This window comes from Neomonachus schauinslandi, chromosome 8 (assembly GCF_002201575.2).
Source record: "Neomonachus schauinslandi chromosome 8, ASM220157v2, whole genome shotgun sequence".
NCBI classification, from domain to species: domain Eukaryota; kingdom Metazoa; phylum Chordata; class Mammalia; order Carnivora; family Phocidae; genus Neomonachus; species Neomonachus schauinslandi.
In genome coordinates this window covers 59,598,895-59,616,321 of record NC_058410.1, presented here as the reverse complement: position 1 = coordinate 59,616,321, position 17,427 = coordinate 59,598,895, and the positions used below count along the sequence as shown (strand labels likewise).

The window sequence follows — 17,427 nt, the reverse complement described above, 5'->3', positions numbered from 1 at the left end:
GAAGGGGTTTAGGAAATGAGAGGCTTTCCAGGCAGCAAGTCTGTAAGAGTAGTGGTATAGTGTGTACATATGTGTGTTTATGTTGATGCATCAAACTGCCAGGCTTTCCATGAAAGAAAGTCTTAGACTTTCAATATCCATTTATCTCTGTGAATGAGGCTTCAGTCCAGGCAGTGGGGACATAAAGATGAGTCAGATCCTGCTCTCAAGTTGCTGGAAGTCCAGCAGCAGTAACTGGCTAAAGACAGATATAATGACCACACAGCTGAATAGACAGTGTTGTAGGGCCACAGAGGCTGAGTGGCCAGAGGCCTGCGGGAGAAGCAGAGAGGCCTCAGAGGAACTATTTGAGCAGAGCCTTGAAGAGGAAGCTTGAACTGGAGATGGGAGAAAGGGTATCCTAGGCAGAAGGAATGAAATGAGAAAGGCAGGGACTGGGGGGAGGGTGTATCTGGTGTACCCAGGTGTGATGGATTTGGTGTGCCAGAGATGGGCTAAGAAAGTACACCACTGCTGGGTTTTTGGAGAGTTTGAGATATCAGTCTGAGGAATTTGGAGATGCTCTTGTAGGCATCAGGTTTCCAACAGTTTCTACACAAGTAAGCAGGGAAATAGCATGCTTAGGGGTGTGTGTGTGTGCCTTGTTTCATTTTGTTTTGTTTTTTAATGGCAGAATGTGGACAGTGACCTACAGGAGGAACAAGTGGGGATGAAGAGATCAGAGATGGTTGAGCCTAAATCTGGGTGGTCGCTGGTTGGTGATAAAGAGGGAGAGTTTAAGTCAAAGATTGTTCTAGCTGTGGAATTTATAGTGGCAGAAAGAGAAGCTGAGAGGGACTTCAAGGTCATTGAGTAGAGGGTAACACCATGAACCAAGATTGAAAATTTAGGGAAGCATGGTGAGTTTTTGTATGAGTGGCAGTCTGGAGGAAGGAAGAAATGAATTCTTGTCTTGGAGATGCTAAACTTCACGTTTATGCAGATTTCCAGTTGGCAGTAAGAAATAAAGGTCTGGAGCTCCAGAAGGGTGTCTAGACTGGAGAAACCAGCTGGAGTCATGCAAATGTGGGAAAGAAGTTGAGGTGATGGTTTTGGCTGAGATCACCCAGGAGGCCTTGAAGTTGTGAGAGGAGAAACAGAGGTGGAACTTTGGAGAAATGCCAGCATTTACAGCCAGACAGCAAGGGGGAAACCAGAGGAGCAAGTAGAGAGGGAGAAGAATCCAGGAAATTGTGTTACTTTAGAAGCCAAGGGAGAGGGTGAATGTCAAGTAAGCAGTGCCACCTCTGTCAGGTACTTGCCCCAATGTCCCCTTCTCAGTGAGGTCCTCTATAATGTCTCCATTTTAAGTGGCACTACTGAAACACAGCCCCCCCCCCGCCCTTCTTATGTTTCTCCACAGCACCTACACCACCTGTTACTATGTTATACTATGTAAAGCACCTGTGTGGGTTTGCAAGGCTGTTCTCCTTAGAATGTAAACTCCATGTGGGCAGGACATTCTGTCTGGCACACAGTTGGTCCTCCTATATTTGTGGAATGAACAAAGTCGGGTAGGATAAGAGATGAGCATCTTTATGCTGGATATCAAAATGTGGTGGGACCAAGACAGAACACAACAGTTAGGAGAGATGCCAGACTGCAAGGGTGTGGAAGTGAGGGCAGCAGGCAGAGTGATGGAAACTGAGGGGGTAATTAAGTCCTTTCAGCAGTGTGGGATGAAGAAGAGGGAAAAGATTGGGCAAGAACCAGGAGTGGAAGATTGTTTGGGTTTCATTCTCTTTTTTATATTGATGAGGGAAATTAGCTGGGAGCATGGAAAGACTGGGGGGGGGGTGGCGCTTTTTGAGAGACAACTGATGAAAGGTGTCCCTGAGAAAGGAGAGGGACAAGGCCTTTCTATTTAATTCAGAGGTTTGGAGGCCAGGCCTGTGAGGGAATGCTTACATGGGCCTTTCTGTGTGCTCTGTGACAGGAGAATCTCTTTGGCCTCCAGGACTGAGGGAGGGACAGCATAGGACAGGGGAAGCCACAGCACTCCTGCTGGGCCCAGGAGGAAGAACCAGCTCAGATTCCCACCATGCTATTTAGGTTTGAGGCTCCCACATGAGGAGCTGGCGGTGGACATGGATAATAATAAGGGGGTGGAGGGTGGGAGACAAGTGTCAAGCCTAAAAATGCCACCGGGAGTTTTGCTATTTTAAATATTTGCTATGCGACTTAAGCGGGCAACGGGCAATTTAAAACGGTGTACACTGCAAACAAGGCGGTAATGGGCGCCTCCACATTGGGTAAACTCATTACCTGGGGAGCTGTGTGTGTGTACGCGAGGGTCTGTACACGGGTTGGGCTGGCCTGGGGTGAGAGCTCATGGAGCGAGAGGAGAGGGCCCGCGCGAACTACAGGGAGGAGACGAAAGAGTTGCAGACGCAGCTGGATCCGGAATGTGTGGGCTTAAAGCATTGATGGGCATTTCTACTAGATTCCCGTTATTCCTGTGTAAATCCTTCATTTCTGGCGGTTTTGCAGCCTGGCCCGGCGCGCTCCCGTTCCTTCAGCTGAATGGTGTCGAATGGCGCTCCCTCCCTCGGTTCAGCCATCCTGATTTGGGGCCTTGCGGGACTCCCTTCTAAACCCAACATACCCATTGTCACCTTGCCTTCCTCTCTGCCTCGAGAGGTGCCATCAGCACCCAACGAGGTTAAGAACTCAACTTTTTAATTTTGAAGAAGCTGTAGGGGCTGCGAGAAGGCTACGTCTGCGCCTCATCCCATTTCCCTAAAAATCAAGAAGCCCGGCGCCGGTGCCAAGCACCCGAGCCCTCGAAGCATGTGTGCCTCCGCGCCGGTACCTGGAGCAGATGGGAGCCCAGTTCTCTGCCCACGTTGTCCAAGGGGCTGGTGCGACTCGAGTGGCCCCACGCCTCGCCGAGCCCTGTGGAGACACAGAGACACCCTTTAGCGATGGGACTCCGACCTGGCTAGCAGTTTGAGCCTAATCTCGCGGTTCTGTCACACACAAGTTCGCACCCATGACTGGATACCATCCGAGATCCCCGGCACCAGGACAGCCTGGGACGCGAGCCGGTAAATTTCGGCCCCGCCCTCTCCACTTAAAAAGGACTGCGTAGAGGTCAGACTCCCCCTCCCGGACCGCTTCTCAGGAAGGGCAGGGCCTTGGCGGAGCGCCCCTCCTGGCAGTACCCCAAGTGGCTGAATTTGAGGACCGCCTGTGCCCCGACGGGGCCGACACCGAACCCCCGCGGTAACTTTTGGGTAGGTTCACTAGTGTGCTTAGACGGGTGAGGGACACTACTTCTCTCCCAAAGTTTCATCATCTTCCTTATCAGGAGGCCAAGGATGTCCACACATCAAGGGAATGCCGTGGCGAATACCTGAGGCTTCGAGCCAGGTCCAGCTGGCCCTTGATGGGCTTTCTCATTGGCTGCGGGGCTCTCCAGCTATTTTCCTCCCCTAGGCCTCTGACTTTGATTCCCTCCGTAGAAATCCGTTTGCTTGCGAATGGCTTCCAGCACCAACATCCCAGAGCAATCCTTCCTCTGCTTCCCCACCTCCCCACCCCTAGCCAGCCCTCGACTTACACGTCCTAACTTTGACTCCAAAAAAAAAAAAAAGAAAGAAAGAAAAAAAGGTATACGCTCTTTTGAAGTTACTTTCAGGTTCTAATACCGTCTTAGCAATATTCCCGTTCCTTATTGGATATAGACAATCATTCCGTTTCTCTACTTTCCAGGTACCATCTATTAACAAAGTCCCTTTCTCTCCTCGATGCTACCACGTTAAGATCTTCCCAGGCTTTGCCAGAAATCATTTCTCCGGTGATGCCTAAAAAATAAAATTCTCTGAATACCTGTGGCTGATTTTTTTAAAAAATTAATATGGAATCTGCTATAGTACCTGTTTGTAGAAAGAAAATGAAAAGAAAAAAAAAAGCCAGAGGAAACCTGAGGAGACAGAGGTTATACTACCTGTAACTACTTACAGGTAATATTTTTTAACAGTGTTGCTGCTGATTTAACTAGGTAGTTAAACTCTTTTATTCTTACACCAATAAACAAGGTTTAACATGACAAAAAGGGGGATGATTTACTGATTTACTGCATTAAAGTACAAATCACTATGAAGTACACAATGACAGACACACTCGCATTGTAATATGGGGGTGAGGGCGGATCTTTCAGAATAAAAGATGGAGTTGGACTCTTAAAATGTGTTGGCCAGGAGCTGCTTCCTAAGCAAGCGATCAAAACCCTGGTAACGAGTAACCATGAGCGCCCCTTAAGCTCGAATCGGGTCTTTCTGGGTGTTTGCACATCTAAATAAATCTAACGATTTCCCCACCGCTCTGCAAACACTGAGGCTCCCCGCCCGCGGCCGGACTCCTCTCCCTCCCTCGCCTCTCGTCAATCCCTCATGCCTCTTGAGCCCGCCCCAGTTTCCCTCCCTTGAGTGACTCCACTGCCCAGATGCTCTGGTCCTCCCGGACTGTTCAGGAGGGCCTCCACCACAGCCACCTGTACACACCCCTTCCGTGTCACCTTCCCTTTGCTCCTCGGGTCTCGGCCAAGCTATCCTCCCTTGTTTCCGGCACGACGCGTTCATTTTTTCATCGCTGCTCACACACACACACACACACACACACACACACACACACACACACACACACCCAAAAGTGGCGGAAGGGGCGGGGCTGTTGGTTTAGGAGGGCAAACTGGGGAAAGGGGAAAGGAACCTGCTGGGAGAGCCGGGGACGCGGGTGGCGCTGGCCGGGGGACGCCAGGGCCCAGCCGAGGCCTGAAAGCGCCAAGCTGTGCGGGGGTGAAGGGCCGGCGCGCTCCGGCGCCCTGGGAGCTGGCAGAGGCCTCCTCGCGTCTGGAATCTTGTCTTCCGGAAGGGTGCGAAGCCTGCGCTCGGGGCCAACAAACGCCTTTATTCTAAAAACTGTGAAGTTCTCCCAAGTCGGCTGGAAACAGCCCGGGAACGGCCTCCCGACCCGAATCATTTGAAAATCCCCGAGCTGGGCTCGGGGTTAAGTACTGGTTCCGAACCCCAGCGCCAGCCTGGGCTGTTTGTTGTCTCGGGTTGCGGCCTCATTAGAATGCGCCTACGAGGGAAAAACAAGACTTCCCCGCAGGTTAATAAACAGCCGGCCTGGCGCAGGTTAACTGGGGCCTCCCTCGCCCTCTCCTGCCCCAACCCCCACACCTTTTAAGGAAACTTTTGCTTTCACGGAGCATTGCCTCCTCTATGTTTGCGGTTGAAATCTCCGTCACACGGTTTTGTCTGGGTTAATGTTTCATAAGGGACTGGCTGCCCTCGTCTACCTGCCAGGCTTTCCTGACCTAATCCTAGGGCTGAGCTCGCCCTTCAGCCTTCCCAGGACACCTTCTGAAGCCCCGGTCAAAGGTTCGGCCTCCCGAAAATCCTGGAGTGGGCCAGAGACCCCTCTCCCCGGACCCCCTCACCTCTTGCAGGCGGTGACGTGCTCCCGCACCCAATTTCAGTTGGCGAGGGGGGTAAGCTGAGATTTCGTTTCTGCACTTGACCTACCGCAGAAAATTCACAAATCCTTTGATTGTCTGTTTAAAATGAGGAGGAAACCAGCTCCCTTTGCGGCAGGATTACAGTGGGAACAAGATCTAAAGATTCTCTTGTAATTCGGTGAGGCCGAGGGAACAGGGTTTTGCAAAGGAGAAAAGGAGCTCTGTGAGGGAGGCGATAACTAAATCGGTTTTAGACAAAAGGATTTTCCCCAGCTAAAGTGGCCGTAGACAAAGGAAAACATAATCTATTTTGGAAGATTTCCAAGATATGCCACATTAACCTTAGCAGATAAATTTTGCTTCTCCCCGCCCCCCTCTACCCTTAAAGTCTGGTTTATCATATTTACATAAGTAGTACTAGAAGGGATGTATCTATTATGGATCTGAAGGGCTAGCTCACATTTCATGTGAAAACCCCGGCGAAGTTTCACTCTTACCCTCAGTGCTCGGTTGAGCCATTTCCATTTAAATACCCCCTGACCCAAGGATTACCTCAATGGACTGACTGCACGGGTTTTGTAATTTCCTGAAAATGAGATTTCGATTTATAAAACAAGAAACCAATTAGTAACCAAATGAGGCGAAGTAGATCCACTAAAATTGACCTAATCCCACAGGCACAATTTAGGCCCGTTCTTGGCGAATGAATGATGAGCCCCAGTCTAGCGTGAGCTCAAAGCATCATCCAGCTGTGTTATTACAAGCAGCAAAAATAAATTGATCGAGCTTTTCCTTCGGAATGAATTTCATACCCTTGACAAAATATAGATTACAGACCTGGCATCATCACCTCCTTCACTCAGACAGGAAGAGGAGGAAGAGAAGAGCTTGTTCTACTGTTCTTTCCCCCCTCCCTTTAATAAATAAACTATATCTCAATAGAAATGTGTCCTCCTTATAGTAGTTCCCAGAAAGCTTCATCTGATTGACAGATCGCGATATACCTTTTAGGAATATGGGGGTGGGAAGGGGACTGGAAGAGCTGTCCCAGGATCTGACCACAATTTGGTGACTACGGTGGGGAAATGCCCTCCGAGACCGCGCTCCTAACTTCGGGTCCCGGAGGGACTTGTGTCAGCCATCTGGGTTCCCTCCACCACCCCCGTCCAGCAATCTAGCGGTCTTCCTGTGAGGGCTCCGGAGGCCTCAGAAGCTGTGCTCTCTGGGGAAGAGAGGGACGGAGATTGGGCGCCCTTAGACAAGACAGAGCGCCCGGAGCGGTCACTGGGTAGAAGGCTGCTTCCCACGGCTCGGCGTACCCACCCCCACGCCTCGGGCGCCGTGGCCCTCTCGGCTCGAGGCGCCCTCCGGCCACCTGGCGGGAGCAGCAGCCTGAACCCTACAGTGTATGTCCTGCACTCCCCTGTGTGTTCTGCACTCCGCAGTGGCGGTGTGTACCCTGCTCTCCCTTGCGCGCCTCTGAGACCCCTGGCCGCGCCCGGGGAATCTGCAAATATTAGTTATAAATCTGATGGTCCCAGCATTGATTGTCTCTGCACCCTCGCTGTGCTCTGGCCCTGGAGCTAGGGCTTCCAGGTCGGGATCGAGAATGCCGGCCAAGCTGGCCTCCGGCGTCAGAACACGCCGCGAAGAGAGCAGGAGCTGCAGGAACCAAGGACAGGCGGGGTTCAGCCTTGTCCCAACTAAATTGTGGGACGGAAATGCACGCGGGGTTGACAATAGTGCACGCGTGACGCTGAAAAACGTCAAGCGGTGTCGCCCCAGGGCTCCACGTCTTCAAACGTGGCCGGAAGGTGCAATGCCATCGCCCCAAAGGCAGGCGCGGGTGGGCGGACAAGGCTGCCGCGCTGTTCAGGCGTATCCCGCTTGTGTTCCATTTGGCTGCCGGGACTCGACCGCCGCACTACTGTCCGCTCGGGCGGGGTCTCCACTTAAGGTTTAAACAACGGCCCGTCCTTGGGGCGGTGGCCCGGGCAGCACGAATGACAGAGGGAGCACTCCCGCACCCGCCCGGCCCCTGCTTGGGGCAGGCGCGCTGGGACGTCTTCGAACCTTGGAGGGCAGAGACCTGGTCTGGACCGTGCGGAGACTCCAGCTGGCGCATTCTCGGCTGCGGCCACCCGCGGCCGGGACAGAATGGGCCTCGCCGGGCCGACCTGGCCTGCGAGCGGCAGCAAGCAGGCTTCTCCCAGCTGCGTGCTTCGTAACGTACCAGAGGGCGGTAGAGGTTTCTACAAGGTCGCTGTCTCGGGTCTGGTCCGAGCCACCGAGGTCGAGCGACTCCGCGCAGGACCCGCCTCCCGGATGGGACTACCTGCAGAAAGTTTGCTCCACACTTCTCCAACAATGTTTTAGTACTAAGTAGCAGGCCCCTTGCTAAATACTTGAGGGCTCTCCTTCCCTACGCAAAACTTAAAATTCCATGAATCAGAGACCGGCAATGGGTGGACAGCTAACATCATAAGGTGTTAGCTGGGTCTAAACTTCATTCTATTGAGAAATACCTGGGCCGACATAGAGCCAGAATCCATGGGTTCGAATTGTGTCCACATTTGCGTCTGCAAATCTCCAAGCTGCCGAGATTTCCCCCAGGATTGAAAAATAACTCCCCTAGAAATCATGTTTGTCCTCTGGAAAATTAGCCTGATTTTAGCTTCAGGTGTGTGATTGTACCCTGCTTAAAAGCATCTCGCCATAGCTTATAATGCCCTATTTCGCTGTTGTTATTGTTTTTATTAGTGACCGTCCCCTTTAAAGAAAAAAAAAGTATTTTTTTCATTGATCTAATCTACAATTTCTAGCACATAAATCTGCCTTGCAAATGCTCTGTGCGGAGGTTAGTTCTGCCCTCTACATTTTAAGTCAACATCAAAACTGGAATTAAACAGAGAAAACCAGCGTGGAGCGTAAACTGGGCTTAAAGGCTTTTAAATGAGAAAAACTTCTGTAAGAAAATAAACATGGAAACCTAATGCTCAATCATTTCCCCGAGCAGCAAGAAAAACAACCTTAAATCACCCATCCACGTGGGAAATGGGGCCTCTTCTTCTCTTTCAGTTCTCAGCCTCAAAAAAATATAAGGCGATTAAGGATTTCAATCTTGAGGTGAATATTATAGAAGGGGTCTGTGGAGGTTTGTTTAATCATCCTTGTCCTTCCAGCCTTTGTAGAGACTCGCTTTCCTGCACAGTGACTAATTTCATTTCTGTGATTATTTTTATTTTCCCAGGACATCTTGACAATGAAATGGTAGTGTGATGTTACCAAGATTCTCAATGGCTATAGATTTGAAAACATGTCTGATCCTTTCAAAGGTTATTCAGCAAGCCACTACGCCCCCAGCTAAAACCTGTATTATATCTGGATAACAAATACATATTTCTTTTTAGTTGAATTTGTCTTATTTTGCACACAAGGCACACCATCTCTCTTTTTTATCCTGTCTTTCTAGCTTTGATAACACCAAAGACTCATACATTTCTCAAGTTTTTTCTTTGCAAGGCTATTTTAGAATGGAATATGCTGCCAATGGGAGATACGCAGTTTTAATGATTTCACAGTAATCTTCCCTGTGTTTTTTTAAGTATGAAGTCTCCAATCTAATGCTTTATTCTTAATTATTCCAGGCACCCATATCCCGTTCCTGTGTTCCCAATCTCTCTTTCTCTCTCATTTTTCTTTCAACAGCTCAATTTTATCCACTCAGATAAGTAAAAACTGAAGTTTGCCCCAGACCAGGAATCTACCAGAACCTGGGGAAGGGGGGAGCTATATTTAGTGATGGGGAATTAGCTATATTTTAAGTATTTTCTTATGTCTTTCAAATGTAAGTATGGAAAGATTTCTGTGTGTTGATTTAAGCCTTTTGATATTACCTGGGTATTGTAGATGAAATGTAATCTGAGCCAAAACAGTGGAGTTTTATAGTCATCCTTGTGCTTATAACTAAGATGTCATCAGATTTATAATTATTTTAGATTATATACCTTGCAAAATCCATATGTTACATGTGACAGAATGCTTACCATGATGAAATAGCTATCATTTACTCCATCCTTAGAACAAAATTTAAGACCTACTATGTGCTGGAATGGCATCAAGATAGGTGTAAACATGAACTACAGCTTCAAATTCTTTCTATTTCTCATCACTAAAAAAAGTTTACCTCCACATAAAGTGCCCAGTTTCCCCTACTGTCATGGGCCCAGTTTGGTCTACTCTTCTGCCTTCAGTCCACAGCTGAACCCAAATCTGGCACCCTCTGCAGGTTGTGCCTGGTTTTGCTGCTTGTGGTTTTTTCACTCCTTTGAAAGATGTTGGGTTTTTTGTTTTGTTTTTTGTTTTCTTTGGGGTTTTGTGTGTGTGTGTGTGTTGTCGTTATTCTTCAATATTTTAAAGGGCTTTAATATTTTAAAGGTTGTCTGGGTTTTGGATTTTTGAAGCTAATCTATCCTTAAAATTAAAACTTCATCCCTAGGAGCCAGCTGTTCGGATAACCCTTCTAACTCACCGGGTGGAGACTGCGGGTGAGTTATGAGCTCAACAGTAGCTGGAGAAATAAATGATGTGCCCAGAGTTCACACATCGTCCGTCCCCTCCTCCCCATAAACTCACACTAGTCCACCGGAGAAGGGAGAGGAGGGAGGGGCCCGGGGCTCCGGAGGAAAGTGAAGGGGGCTGCAGAAAGCACAGTCGTAGTTAAAATAGCCACAGGGGATCCACCCGGCCACCAAGGGGACTCCAGGGGGCGGGGGGGGGGGGGGGTTCTTCGCCAGTGCTCTCTTTAAAAAAATAAGAAGTTGGCTAAGAGAGTTTACCTTCTGTTCCTCCTATTTACCACGCGATTTATTATTTGTGGAGTTAGCACTTATTTAAGACAGCTTGCTCTCTTAGAAAACAAAACCAAAACAACAAAAAACCAGCCCGCAACCCTCCCGGCCGCGCCAGCCCGGGTCTGCGCGACAAAGACCAGCGCCCCCGGCCCGGCAACTCCCTGGGCGCTCCTAGCCCTCGTTCTGTGCCCGCCCGGGAACGCCGATCCCCTCTTCTTTTCCTCCCGCGATTACTCGCAGCCCCACAAGCAGCACCATATGCTTATTCTGATCAAACAGCGAGCGACATCGGCACCGATAATTGACGAGACCCGCTAGAAATCACGCAGAAAGGGAACTCACTGAGACCGCAGGGGCTGACAAATCACTGCTAATAATCCTGTTAGGAACAGCGCGGCCAGCCGAGTTCGCAATAGCTTTATTTTTATAAAGTAGGCGCTGACAGTATAAAAGACAACGAAATCTTTTTTTTTTAACAGAAGGCAGTGTAGCATAATAGTACTTTTCCCACCAGCATTTCTCAGCACAGTTTGAATGGGAAATATGGTTTTTTAATATATAAGTTCCCCCCTTTTCTTTTCTTTCTTCCTTTCTTCCTTCCTTCCTTTCTTTCTTCCTTCCTTTTTTTTTTTTTTTTTAACTTTTCAGGAACTTTAGGTTTTGATTCCTCTCTTCCTGTGGTTTCCAGGGTCATTTGAGATTGTTCAAGGAACTGCTTTAAGACAAAGGAACTATAACACTACTTGTAGTTCTGGGGTAAAATTGAACTATAATTTGAAAGTTTTCCTTTAGTGCCCCTGGCTAATTTGTCGACACATTTTGCAAGATTTTGATTCAGATAATAACTTCTAGTCAAGATCAAACAAAGTGAAACTCCATGCCCAATAATGGCTATTTCCTTCCCCCTATTTCCTTAAGAGAAAACAACAGACCCCAAACACCCAAAATCAACAATAACATAAACCTCTGTGGGTCAAATAAGACATTCTGGTTTGTAAATAAACAGGGTTCTTTCTCTTGGAATTTTTTGTTTGTTTAGTATTCTCTCCTTTATATTCCCCAATCTCTCTCCTCTAGCAAAGATGTATCTTAAATACTTTTTAAAAATCTGTACATATTATTTGAATGTGGGTAAAGGAAAGGATGGGGAGATGGAAGAGAGAAATATCCTTTTCCTAGTGAGTATAAATGATTTTATACAGGACAGTGTTCTTTGACAGCTGCTCTGTCCTCACACAGTGAATCTTGATAATCTAAATACATGTTTTAAATCATGACCAGCTCAGCTGTTCTTCCTTCTAGGCCTTAAAAGACAATTTTCCCAGGACTCGTTTGCCAACCTGCCACCTAGAAGATATTTTTCACGCGGGCTAGTCTTCTTGAGTCAACCTTTAGTATTTGGGTCCTAGCCTATTATCTCAGAGATAATATCAAACTCAGAGTTGCAAATCATGAAGCCCCAGAGTTAGTTTCAGAATGTGTGAATGTCTCAAAAACTCAGAATAAATTTGCTATAAGCAGTCAAGAGACTGGTAAATTCAGGACAAATTTGTTCATAAATATGCCTGCTTCTCTTCTGCAGAATTATAAACTTGGAGAGAAATTATTTTCTAGCTTAGCTAGCTCCATGTACATGGGTCTGTCTATATGTAGCAAAATACAAGAATTTGGCAATGTTCCTGCCTTCTGCTAGATACAATTCTAACAAGAGGAATTAAAAAAAAAAAAAAAAGAGTCATGTTTGGATTACTTGTACTTTCAGTGGAGCTCAGTATCTGAAGTGTTGACAAAAGCACTGTTGGGCTGCTTCCCAACCAAACATATCCGATGGACTGGAGAGAAAGTAGTAATGGGGAAGTAGAAAGGGCCACAAAAAGGCAACAGGAATTCTAAGTTCAGAGAGGTCCTCAGTCAAGCAGCCATGCTAAACTTCCCTTTGCAGAGAGTATGTATGTATGTGTGAGCGTACGCCTCTGTTTAGTGGTGTAGACTCACTCACTGGCAAACCTTTACCCCTTCTGCCTTTGAAATCCCATCTGGGCAGAGTCACTTACCTTCTGGGAACACTACTCTCATTTTGAGATAGCTGGTGGTGAGTCTGATTATGGATGCTTTGTCCAGCTGCGAGGTGATAGCCGAGGGCAAAGGCAGTAATTTAGCCAGTTCATAAAATTCACTGTTTTCCTTCTCCCTCCTAGTCCGGGCAGCATTTTTGGACTTCTCTTTCATTGTGTCTTGTTCTCCCTTTCTTCTTACAGCATAAACTCCACAGATTCATCCAAAAGCAACAATAAACTTTCAATTAGAGATCATATTTGGCAAAAATATAAAGCACACTTTGAATGAAAAGACCGAAGTCTTTGCTTCAGTGTATTGATGTCAGTGAAAGACCAACGCAGCAAACAGAAAATGATTTTCTTTAAAAATAGGGGAGGCGAATGTAGGAAAGTTGCTGATCCACGGCAATCTGGACAATCCTAGGCGTCTCTGAGTATCAAATGCCGGCGGGACCCCTGAGAAGCCAGCCTTTTCTTCTGTTCGGCGAGGCAAACCCCGGTCCCCAGAAGATCGACATAATAATCCCCGACGTTTGCTCTTCAGTCCCGCGGCGTTTGAGGCGGCTCCGAGCCCCTTTGGGAAGAACAGGAATGCCGGACAACTCTTTCAGGCCACTGTGAAGACAACAGCATCAGAGCGTAAGAGATCTGCAGCTCCGCAATCACTCATGCACTCGCCCGAATTCCGAAAAACGGCCGGAAAAGGCCTCAGCTCGCCTCAGCGCGCCTCTCCAGGCTCCGTGTTTTTGTTTGTTTGTTTGTTTGTTTGTTTAAGATATGGAGGAAGGGGCGAGACTGAGCCCCCTGCAAATAATGCTCCCATTCCCTCATCCATGCCAGCCACATTCTCCAGCCCCCTGGGAAGTTGCCCAAATAACAAAATACATATTTTTGAAGACCCTTAGAAGACCCTCAGTCGCCGGTCCCCGTGCCTGTGCCCAGGCCAAGCGCATGTCCCAGGAAAGCAGGTTTCCACAAATCAGAATTCCTCCACAGCGCCGAGGCCGCCTTTCAGTCCCCCCACTTGGGCAGATCTGGAATTTGGCTACCTCTCTAACTTGGGTCTCAAGTCTCAGGGATTCCTCAAAAAGTGGCACTTACACATCAAGTCCCTCGGGACTCCCAAGGCGACCCAGGGCTCTCCCTGCCCAGCGGGGGCGGCAACACGCCGGGCATGGCAGCGCCAGGTTAACAGGTGGCACATTCACGACAGCCCCTCGCAGGCATGGGGAGGGGGGAGGTGGGAGGCGTCCCGGCCTCTCCCCCTCCGCCGCAGAGCCGCGGGTGCCTCTGGGCGGGCGCAAGGTGTCTTCCGCTTCACCTACCTTCAGTCCCCGCTGGCGGCAAAGGGTGCAGAGGAGCGCACCGCTTAATTGTACTCATGCCTACCATCCAACTCCGCCGGCCTCTCGGCTTCCCACCGGCAGAGAGGAGCAGAGCGCGCCCTGGCTCCCTTTTCTTTTCTTGGTCATGAATTGGGGAAGGGGTGCGTGGGAGAACGAGGGGGATGCAGGATTTGGCACGGGTGAGGTGGTTTTAGAATCCTCCTCCTCGGTAGTTGCTACGAAGCCAGTATTATTCCTAATTGGAAGCCGAAAACGCCCCCCTGTAACTTCTTTATAGCTCACCGGGTTTAGCTTCAACTTCACTCCCGGGCTCCCTCTCTCCCGCCCTCCCTTAATGCCACTCACAAACTTCCTCGCCTCCAATTGGCTCGGCTTGCCCCGGGGAGAGGCCCTCATTGGCCGGCCGGGCTGAGTGACGCGAGCACGACCCGCACCACCCCTTGCGCGCCCCTGCTTGGGGCTCGCTCTGCTACCCGCGTGGCTGCAGCGCTCCCGACGAGCCCTGGGCACCGGTGGCGGCGCTGCCCGGCAGCCGCCGCTGCTCCCGGCCTCCAGGGGCCTCGCGGGTGATGTGCAGGACCCTCGCTTCCCGCTCTCCCCGGGGTCTAGTGGCTGCGCTCCGAGCCCCACGACCCGGCCCCGCCGTGCCGGGCGCGTCCGAAACCCGCGGGCTGCGGCCTGAGGCCGCAGAAGTCTGGCCGGGGGGCTGGGGTTCCTGGCGACGAGGCTGGAGTCGCCCAGACTGCAGGCGCGAGCGGCCCAAAGGCCGACCTGGCGGCCGAGCCATTCCCATGGGGCAAGTCGCGGGGCCCACTGTTTGCGCGGGGCCAGTGTTGCGCTTTCTCTCTCACGTTTCTCTGAAACCACAGCGACACTGAATTCATCGCCAGAGAAGATACATATACCTGTCTTTAATCCCAAAGAGGAGAGTCTTTTTCGAAATGGCTCGAGTTTGGGGGCTGATTTGTTCACTGTGGAAAGCTCAGCGGTGGAGTTGTCCTATGGGGAGCAGATAGGGGACTCTAGAGGAAAAGAGGTGAACATTTCAGCACAAAATAGAGTTAGGTAGAGTGGTTGATACATAGATAGATATCTCACAACAATCTGTTATCTTAAACGAGCGAAGATTTTTGTTGTTGTTGTTGGGTTTTGTTTCAGGAAACACAAGTCCAATGTGATATTCCTTACGAAAGGATACATTCTGCATCAATAAATTTACAACATTCACAGTTTCCCCAACAGGACTCATTTAAACAAACGCTTGTAAGTACTATCGCTGACAAATTATATTTAAGAGACCCTCTGATTTGAATCTCTTGTCTTCTGTCATCTGAGGAAAGACAGCAGATAGCAACGGGGAAAGTTGACTTCCCCCCCCCAAAATAATTACTGCTACTTGGAATCACTCCCTACAAAGGCGATTCCCCGCTTGTTTTTTGGTGCAGCTGGTGACCACCATTCTCCTCCTGGAGGTGCACCTGGAGGCAGTTGTTTCATCGGCGGTAAAAGACAGTAAGAACACCAGTGATGTTGCACTCATCCTCTCCTTTGTGGCCGTAACTGCCGCCAAGAAAACATATACTCTGAAGAGGGGTTGTGCCATTTTTTTCTGATATTTGGAACAACTTTAAGAGTGTTCAGAAATACAGACATCTGCAACTTCCTTGCTGCCCAATGGCAGTAAGCTCGCAGAATGACAACGGGAGCTTTCTGGGGATATTTACACATCTGGGAAGCACCTGGCAAGAAGAGGTGAACGGTCTGGATAGAAAGAATAAGACAAAACGAAACATACAGATTTTACAGGTGTTTCAAAACTGGAATCAAGCTGATAGGCTCCAATCTAGAAGGAGTCATTTCCCCAGAGGCTGGGGACACTTAGAGACCCGGCTCTGGGAGGGTTCCGACCTCCAAGTGATACACTCCTAACAAGAAAGGAGTAAGAATACTGAGAGCGATGTAGTGTGGCTCTCTTACACACGACATTCCAGGAAGACCAGATAAGATCAAGTTAACTACTGCATTTAAAGAGAGAGGGTGTGTGTTTGGGAAGGGTGAAAAAAACCTTCTGTGACCCTTCTCCCCCCCCCCCCAAATCTGGACACATCTTACGGGTAAATGGAGGGGCCAGGCGCAGCAATGGCACTTTATAGAGTTAAGCAGTTTTCTATTCCGACTATGTTCTGGAAAGGATGTCGGTTAAGTCACTGGTTACTTAAACCCTACCTCTCCTTCCACAACGTGCAGGTGTATTAGTGCTTCATTAGGATCTGAAACCCTTGCCCACGGCAGAGACACCCTGGGGCGTCAGGAGGTGCCCCGCTCCCCATACAATAGAGCGTTTCACCGGAAGAAAAGCAGTATTTTGCTCTCAGAAGCAAAATGGGCAAAATGAGTAGGTAGGTCTTCACACCAAAGATGACGTCCTGGGGGGCCCAGCGGGCTGTTCCTGTGTCCCAGTGAAACTCAGTAGTCGATGAACCGAGTAGATGTTTAATAAACAAAGTGAATGCACGGCCATATGGGGACGGCCCCCTCGCTAAGTCCTCCGCACACAACTGTCTGAGCCGCGTTTACCGAGTGAGTGAATTAGCATGGCGACGTAACACCTGTTTTTCTAATCTTTGAACCTAGGCTGAGGCCGGAATGCGGCTCCTGCATGCCCTCCCCCGCCCGGGTGCGGGGACCCGGCCTCGCACCCTCCCGGCGACCCCGCGTGCCGGCCCCGCAGGAGCATCGCGCCAGCGAGGGGCGTGAACCGGAACCTCAGGTGTCTCCCACGTGTTCGGAGAATTTGCGTTCGCCTCTAGCGTGAGAAATTTTAAAATAATTTCTTGAGTTTAAGAAGCTAGTCCTACCCACTTCTTTGCCAAAAAGTAAGGGGGAAAGCCCCGGGAAAGAAAGAAATGGGCGCATGCGACCCAGCAACACCAAACAAGAATCCTAAGGCCGTCTAGGCCGCTGCCTCCTTGTGCGAGTACCTCTGGCGCTGGGGCACTGTCTACGCAACCACGGAACGATTTCCTAATGCGGGAAGAAACCGGGGCCTCTTTGTAAATAAATATCTTCCTCCTTTCCTCGGTCAAGGAGGGCAAACAGCAAAATTGAACCCCCGGGGGTCTCTTCTACCACGGAGGCGACCCCAGATGCTGCCCGCATGGAGCCCTCCTTTTCAGTCCGCTTGGACAGTAGGACGTGCGGCCGCCCAAGGCTCTAGATTAGGGGGCAAGGCGTGCCCGCTGCGGCGGATCTGAGAGCCAACGCGCCTGTGCGTGCGGAGTCCCGCGCGCCGCGCGCTCCCGGAACCAAGAGGAGGGGGCCTCCGAGGGCCGCCGGACCCCTCCCAACAGCAGGCAAAGTCCAGACTAGAGAAGCTAAACCTCTGGGCTGGGAAAGAACCAGAACGCCCAGCGGAATTCCGGTGCAAACTACGGAGCTGGGTTTCAGCGTACTGGCCCCGACCTGGGCGCATTGTGATGCTGACCGTGCCCAGGCACGGACTTCTATCCTGCCTTCTGGTAACTCCTCTCTGCGCCCAGCTGCTTCAGCATCTTAGCAAAACTGGAGTGGTTTCTGTCGCCCCTTCCTTGCTCCCGTAACACACTTTTTTGTTTTGTTTTTACAGACTGCTAGAAACGCATACATGTACTTTTACTCGCTTCCACATC

At 49.8% G+C, this 17,427-nt stretch overlaps 1 protein-coding gene across 1 annotated transcript in view; it reads right to left on the bottom strand.

The window, feature by feature from the left end:
* The window catches only part of SIM1 (SIM bHLH transcription factor 1), a 63,018-nt gene extending 50,433 nt beyond the window's left edge, over positions 1-12,585 (bottom strand). The window contains exons 1-2 of the mRNA XM_021693503.1: positions 12,411-12,585; positions 2,852-2,934 (exon numbers count right to left, since the gene is read on the bottom strand). Coding sequence (XP_021549178.1) covers positions 2,852-2,934; positions 12,411-12,585 — 258 coding nt within the window. The remainder of the gene's footprint in view (positions 1-2,851; positions 2,935-12,410) is intronic.
* Between the last annotated feature and the right edge of the window lie 4,842 nt (positions 12,586-17,427).